Below are 7,727 nucleotides of genomic sequence, written 5' to 3' on the forward strand. Positions count from 1 at the left end.
CTCCATGCATTTACATTTTATTAAGCATCATAAAGTCTATCATATAGTTACTCATCGCCAAATTTTAGCATCTTAAATTCTATCATATAATTACCAGTGTTATGAAAAGCGCAAATCGGCTCTAGGCGGTGAAAGGACCTTCTAGCGCTTAAGCGGTAAAGCGGACGCTTAAGCGGAATCTTAAGCGGGCCAATAAGCGGATTAATAAAATATAATTAAATATTTAATTTTAATATTAATATATTCAAAAATAATGTTATATTGTGGTAAGAATTTAAATTTTTAAAAATATATATATTAATTTTTTAATATAATTATAGTTATATTATATAAAAAAATATTTTAAAACTGAAAAATTAGCAAGTCAAAATCATTTTGACCGCTTAAGTACCGCTTAATCCGCTTAACGACCGCTTAATCCGCTTAATAGTCCGCTTAATTTTCAAAAACGCTTAAGAACCCGCTTAATACAAAATCGTTGCGTTTTAGGGCCGATTCCGCTTAGGCGGCCGCTTAAGCGGCCGCTTAATGCGCTTTTTAAAACACTATTAATTACTCATCATCATTTACGTATTTTATAAAGAACCTTATAATGCCATGCAAATATGCAATAGTTACAAATATAAGATCGCGCTCAAAAGAGAATCGGTCCTTGAAATAGAACCACAGAACCTTAAACCCTAAATTTTAAATAAATTTTTAGGATCTAAATTTAAATACATGTTATTTCATCATTGTGTGTGTTCAAAAATAGTTTTAAAATATAACACATGGATATTGACATTTTTTTGCATGTGAAGTTCTGATGCAGTAGAAATAAAGTAACAGTTCTATGGTTCTCTCTCTAAATGTTCTCAAGACCTACAAATGTATTACATAATATATATCGAACATGTTGCGGTACATATGAATCCCTCAATAATACTCTCTCTCTAAAATTATTCATTGAACTTTTGCGGTATACTAATATTGAATTTAGAAATTACATCTTATTCATTTATGCATCATTTCCTTCCCACTCCACACATTGTTTAATCTCTTATTTTTGCCCATTTACGCATCACAAATGAACAAGAAAGATTGTCATATACATATAAGACATCTTTATACTGAACAGTTTAATACCTACTCCTCCAGACTTCTGACAGAAATTAAAACAATACAACAAATAGAGCTTGCTAGAAATTCGGAAAATGTTCAGAACTCAGGATAGTTACGTACTAGTTTTAATGTTTCAAAGGGCGTCTCTAGTCGCCATTCGCGTTGTTTTTTGTTTAACGGCCTTCCTTTCCCTGCTTTTTCTCTGTTGGCCCTTACATCAGCAATACCCCATGTGCAACACTTCGTTTCTAAATCATATGACACAAGCCTGAAAATACCATCACATTCACAGGGTGCGCCAGTTTCAGCCACTGTGCTGACATATTTCACATACATATTTCTCTCTTTGAACCGTTCAAGATCTTGAGGAACTTTGAATATCCTTTCAAGGCCCGGCGAGGACACCTAAACCGGCAATTTATTTGCAAAACTTAGTGAAGGATTAGATTTCTTATTTACTTTCTAACATGTCACTATCGAGAGAATATGAAAGAAGTTAACTGTGCTGCGATTTAGGCATCTACATCTATTAACATCAAGAGATAACATACGCTAGTTAGGAGAAGCTTCGTACAGCTTTATTCTTGACAGAACATGCGACTATTTTCATATTGAAATCAAAAACAAATCTATGGAGAAGTCGAGAATCCACCTCTAGTGATACGTTCCCTGGAATTGATCCAGAAACCTCAGCTTCATCCAGCCTTACTCTATAAGCTTTTGAAAAAGCTTCAATATCTTGTATATTGGGAGAGCCAGACCTGTAAAAAAAATTATTGCAGATCATAGCTTAAAGATCAATCAGTTACTTTTCTTGAGTTGCAATATTTTTTTTTATTTTATAATTTAGCAAAAAAGCACTTGCAATGTATGCAAGGGCATACATATGCTTCAACAGAAATATGACACTTTATAATCCTTCCAATTACAATTAAAAAAAAACAATTAACATAACATACTGCAGTATTATTTAGCAAAAAAAAAAAAACATACTGCAGTATTGCTCAACTAACACAATACTGAGAAGCAAAGAGATCATGAAACAGTTAATATAATATGAGCGAAAAGAAAGGTAAAAAGGATTGCCATATAATTTCAGATCCCGACATGCTTCCCACGGTAAGAACATTTAGCTTTCAGAAGCACGTAAAAAGAAGGTTTAGTCAAGTAAGGCAAACAAGGCAGACTGCGATGTTAGTTCTTAAATGTAGCAACGCATGCTTACATGTTCGAAAGTTTTTCTATGCGTACACGGATAATATTATTCAATAATGTCTTGAAGGCATATATTCCCAAGTCCCCTTCAAATGTTAAAGTAACTTCTTCTGCAATTGCCAATGCTTCTTCATCCCAGCTTGTACCAGCAAGTGATATTCCACCCCCTCCTTCTCCATCTCCAACCTGCAGTATGAAAGATAGAATTCAGAAAACCAACAGATATATGAATACTGGGAAATGATAAACAAACATGAATGATAAAACCAAACTCTCCCTTCTATCTGGGTTAAGACTTAAATCCTTCAAATATTTCTAAGCCATAAAACATTTTCATCAGATCTGTAGTACCTTGACCTTTATAAATCCAAGACTTCAATCTTTTGTCGTAAACATAGAAATTTCTAACTTTATTTCACCAACTCATCCGAACACTCAAAAATTCGAAACCCTTATTTTTTCCATTTCACCTCTTTCTTCTTTATCATATCTTCTTCCTTTCTAGATGGTAAGACCAAGCCTCTAACAGCGATTCAGATGGGTGTCTATGCTAGTACATCTGGGAGAATACCAGTTTTGACTAGTATTTCTGACGATGAATCTGAAAAATCCTCTGTCTCTCCGGAGGAGGCAACCATGGCCTATGCTATACGAAACCCTACAGTGAAAGCTGCTTTTGCTATAAACAAAATGGAGAGAGATGAACTTATTGCTACCAGAAGAAGGCTCAATCAATTGAGTGCTTTTCTCAAAAAAGTTCTTTAATTTTGTCGATGTTTTTGAGAAAAATCATAGTGAGCAGGGTTCTGGTTAATTTCAACAGACCATAAATAAAGATGAATTAGGTCTCCCGATATTAAACAAAAAGAGTGATGTGGGGGAGAAGGAAGAAAGCACTGTACACATTGTGTTGTCAATTTTTCTCAACCAGGTGCTATCAGGGGACAGGGGTCAACAGTTTTTAAAAAAAAACCTAGTTCCGGTCAAAATGCCGCGGCCAGTTCTTTTTAATTATTGCCCTCTACCAGCAGGTACGAATGCAGTGGTGCCACACTGCCACCAGATGAGGTACTCAAGAAAGGCATTGAAAAAAAAATGTTGTTTTGTCGGGCGGTTCACAAAAGGCACTCTTTCCTTTCAGGGTGTGAAAAATATTCCAAATATATATGGGGAACTAAAGGCTAAAGCAATGTTTATCAGAAAAGTAGCTCCTATCCTTCTTTAAGTTTAACACCAATCCTGAGAAGTATGCCATTTTAAGTAGTAAAACTTTGCACTTTGAGCGCAAATCGTTGGCTATTTCAGACTGCGGCAATGTAATGGCGGATAAACCAATCTCGGAATTGCCTATTTAGGTAAGTTTATTGATTTCCTGACTCGTATCAGACACATGTGGGTCTTGGTCGCTTAGCTAGTGTTATTTAAAATTCATTACGTGCGGATATCTCACATCTCAGCTAACACCCTCCAATTGCTCATATGTGAGCGCACTACTCAATTCGACACCCCCCCTGCCAGACAAATCTAAAGCAACAGATGTAAATCCTCTTTCAGGTGAAAAGTTTAAGGTTGAGGTCAACATAAGATATCAGTCAGAGCCGTTGGTTTGTTATGGATGTAATTCTTTAGGCCACCTTGTGTCTCCAGGCCCATATACCATCAGAAAATGGGTTGAAAAAGTACAACCTTCGTAAAACAGGGCTCAACTAAAGATGACAATTATGAATAGACAACTGTTCAATCTATCCATATGATGGTAAAAAATGTTTCTCCAACCGCTGAAGTATCAGCTATGCAGAAGGAAAGACAGATAATATGAAGTGCAATACAACTCTAAAATCTCAAGAGGAAGTCCCTGAGAATACCTCAGAATGGACAGAAGTGATAAAAAAAACAAGCATAAGGTTTTCTCATCTGAGGGATCTCCTTCTCTTAAGAACACTTTCAGATCCTTAAAATCAGTTGATGAAGTCGACAAAAATTGAGGATTTCAGCTGCTGGTTAATCCTCTCTTTCAAAGTCGCAGCAGAACAAACTATAAAGAAACTTGGGGTAGCTTTTCCCTACCTCTATAGTTTTTTATGATTACAGATTTTTGTTCCCCCAATGTTTGAGGCCTCGATATATAACAAACAAGGCTTCTCACCTGATTTTCACGGATGATGTCTTCAGTTTTTGCAAGGGTGATACTGATTCATAAACTGTATTATAAGAGGATTAAATAAAAAAATTGTGATGTCGGATTTACATCCAAAACCACAAATATGTCGATTTTTTTGGAAATGTTAATGAGATTAGTACAAAAAGTCTGCAGATTTCGGGGTTTTAAAGGGGAAATTGCCTAGCAAATATATTGGAATCTGTCTGTTAGCGAGTAGACTTAAAAAGCAAGACTGTGAGCCGTTAATTTCAAAATTAAGTACCTGAATTGACTCATGGACAAGTTGTTTCCTCAGTTTGCTGGCAGGCTTTTACTCATCCAAGTCATGTTGTTAGGTATACACTATACAAAATTTCGGTGTATGTATCCGGTGGGTATGAGGAAGGAATGTTGTCCTCCTAAACAAGAAGGCGGTCTGGGTGTTCATGATAGTCCAATGGAACAAAGCAGCTTCCTCTTCCAAGTCTGGAGATTAATTAACGTTATGCGACATCCAGTTGGCTTATCTGGACACAAACTTGCCTATTACAAAATAAACCATTCTGTACTTCAAAAATTCCCTCAAGCTGTCCCTGGTGTGTTAAGCAGATTCTTAACCTAAGATCAGAAGCATCGTCTTTTATCTCTTATCAGGGGGTGATGGACTTAATTTATTTTATTTTTTTTAGTGGCATGATTCTGCACAGCCTCTCATCAACACGTTCTACAGTCAGGTTATAAATCTTTCAGACTCAAAAAACCTGGCAAAAGCACAATCTATTTTGCAGCAAGATCAATGGAGCATAAACACCTCAAACCACAACCTATTGATTGAACTTCATCATCTTCTTAGCTCGTTTCAGGTTCAGATTCTGACTTTATCTCCTGGAAGGATGTTAATACATGATGGATCAGAATATCCAATAGTTTGGAAACTATTGGACCTCATGATACCCCTACTGGATGGTGTAGTGCAGTTTGGCACTCCTAGTCTATTCCAAAATGTTCATTCTATGGGTTGCTGTAAAATGACAACTTCTAACAAAAGATTGTATGATCTTGATGGGAATGCAAGCAACTACTTGTATTTTATGTAATCAGGAAGATGAAACAATTTCCCATCTTTTTTCTTCATGCTCATTCTGTAAGTGCATCTCGGGTTTTCTGCCCCCTCCCTTTAAATGATTACCACAATATTCGGATGGTCAATTCTTTGTGGGAGCAGGTACTAAACAACAACGTAAGCTTCCTCTGCTGTATTTATCGGTTGCTGCCCATTATATATGAAAACAGAAAAATGATAGGTATCATAACAAATTCTAGTCAGTTATACAGCTGTCAAAGGATTCAGTGATCGAATGCCACTACGCATCCTTTTTCCTTCTCGCGAACCACGGGAAGCGACCCTCGCTAGCCTATTACGTTTTCTGCAGTCTAGCTGCCTCCCTCTTCCCGGGTAGCAATTGCTACCCCAAGGCTCAGGCTATTGTAAACTGGGTAAACAATTGGCTAGGTTGAAGGCCCACTCTTGCATTTCTTTGGAAGAGGTTATTATCAAAAATCCTGTCTTACTGAACATGTTGTAGTGACTAATATTATGGTCTCAAATGTTTGAAGAAAATGTTATGTGATTTGTAGTTTGTCCTTGAATTGAGCATGTTATTTCCGGACTAGCATTCTTGTTTTTTTTTCGCAGGTACGCCCCCATGTTATGTTCTTGTTTTTCTGTGAAATAAATTTTTTATTCACTTTACGTTAGCGGACCTACATTTGAGGTTTGCTTGGTTACTCAAGCATGAAATCCCAGTTGAAACCTTACGCGGAAAGGGAGGACAGACCAGGAAAAAAATACAGGATTTTCTTTCTTAAGCAAAAATATGGGAAACAAGACGATCATAAAAATTATGGACACAAAAGTTCCTGTAGATATATTTTCAGAAAAACTTACACAGGGTTCATTGTCTTCTATTGAATATTCATCATCCTCCAGTTCCTCTATACAAAAAAGAAGCTGTTAAACAATAGGTCCATGAATAGAACCATGATCATTATAATTTAATATATGATATGAAAAACCTAAACAACATGAATAATGTCTGATGACGCCTATATGATATGTTTGCCATTGCCTGTAAACTTCATGACACGATAGGTATTATGGTTGATTTCATCTATATACTACCTAAATGATACCATACGAGATAATGAGTGAATTAACATGTTAAACTTAAACTCCTACAAATTCTTTCTTTTTTTTTTTTTAATTTTATGGATAACTAACAATAGCAGGGTAACATTCATTAAAGAGCAACAAAACAATCATTATCATGCTTATACAAGATAAATTCTAACACCTACACTGAAAATGTCATGAACTAATTTCAAACAACTAAAGCCATATAGAAGTAGAATGCAGCACACACAAAAATATAAACATCTTTACAAGAAATCTCCATACCACACAGCCCAAAAACAAGATAATGCTACACACAAAACCAAGATTATGCCTTAAGTTAAAAGGCTCAAGATTTCAAAAGGTACCATCATCAAGAAAATCATCCTCATCAACAACATCATCATATGGGTCTGTAAGTGGTTGAGAGCTTTTCTTGGCACAGACAGAGACATGGGTATTTTTGGAGCAAGAATGGAAACTGAGTTTGTGGGGTTGGCTGAAAAGCTGCTTATTACTGATGCCAAGAAATGATGAGGACAAAAAAGGGGTTTTAGTAAGCCAACAACAAATTGAATGCATATTTCTTCGTCGGTCAATTAGGGTTTATGGTTTTCAAAATTTTGTCTATTCTCTGCGCAAAAATAAAAAAACGTGTTGCTCGGCCTCCTTCTGTTATGAAATAATATATGTAGAAAGATAATTGAGAGAACCAGATAAGAGATAAAAGAGTAGATTTCATTGTATTATCATATGACTATACAAATGGCCTTTATATAAGATTACAAGTGTCAGTTACAAGCAACTCAAAGATCTAGCTAGTGAAAAGCCAAAAGTCTAGTAACTGAAAAGCCAAAGGACATCCACATAAATATATTATTTATAACACTCCCCCTTGGATGTCCGTCAAATGAAATAATGTATTGTTATAGCCTTCCTGGAAAAACCTTTTGGGAGAAAAACCAAGAGAAGGAACAAAAACATTTATTTCATGATGTGCACGTGATGCTGCCTCGTTAAAAACCTTTCCAGGAAAACCCAGTGAGAAATACCATGGATAAGGGAAAAAGAGTGCAGCGTGCATTTGCTCCCCCACAT

At 35.9% G+C, this 7,727-nt stretch overlaps 1 protein-coding gene across 1 annotated transcript; it reads right to left on the reverse strand.

Moving 5' to 3' along the window:
- Positions 1 to 1,027: 1,027 nt before the first annotated feature.
- On the reverse strand, positions 1,028 to 7,350 carry LOC108211223 (uncharacterized). The gene is made up of 5 exons (XM_017382762.2): positions 6,998 to 7,350; positions 6,405 to 6,451; positions 2,327 to 2,502; positions 1,754 to 1,862; positions 1,028 to 1,506 (listed from the first exon to the last, which is right to left on the reverse strand). Exons 1-5 carry the CDS (start codon positions 7,209 to 7,211, stop codon positions 1,198 to 1,200), a joined length of 855 nt encoding a protein of 284 aa, XP_017238251.1. The 5' UTR covers positions 7,212 to 7,350; the 3' UTR covers positions 1,028 to 1,197.
- Positions 7,351 to 7,727: the final 377 nt, after the last annotated feature.

This window comes from Daucus carota, chromosome 3 (genome assembly GCF_001625215.2).
Source record: "Daucus carota subsp. sativus chromosome 3, DH1 v3.0, whole genome shotgun sequence".
Classification (NCBI taxonomy): domain Eukaryota; kingdom Viridiplantae; phylum Streptophyta; class Magnoliopsida; order Apiales; family Apiaceae; genus Daucus; species Daucus carota.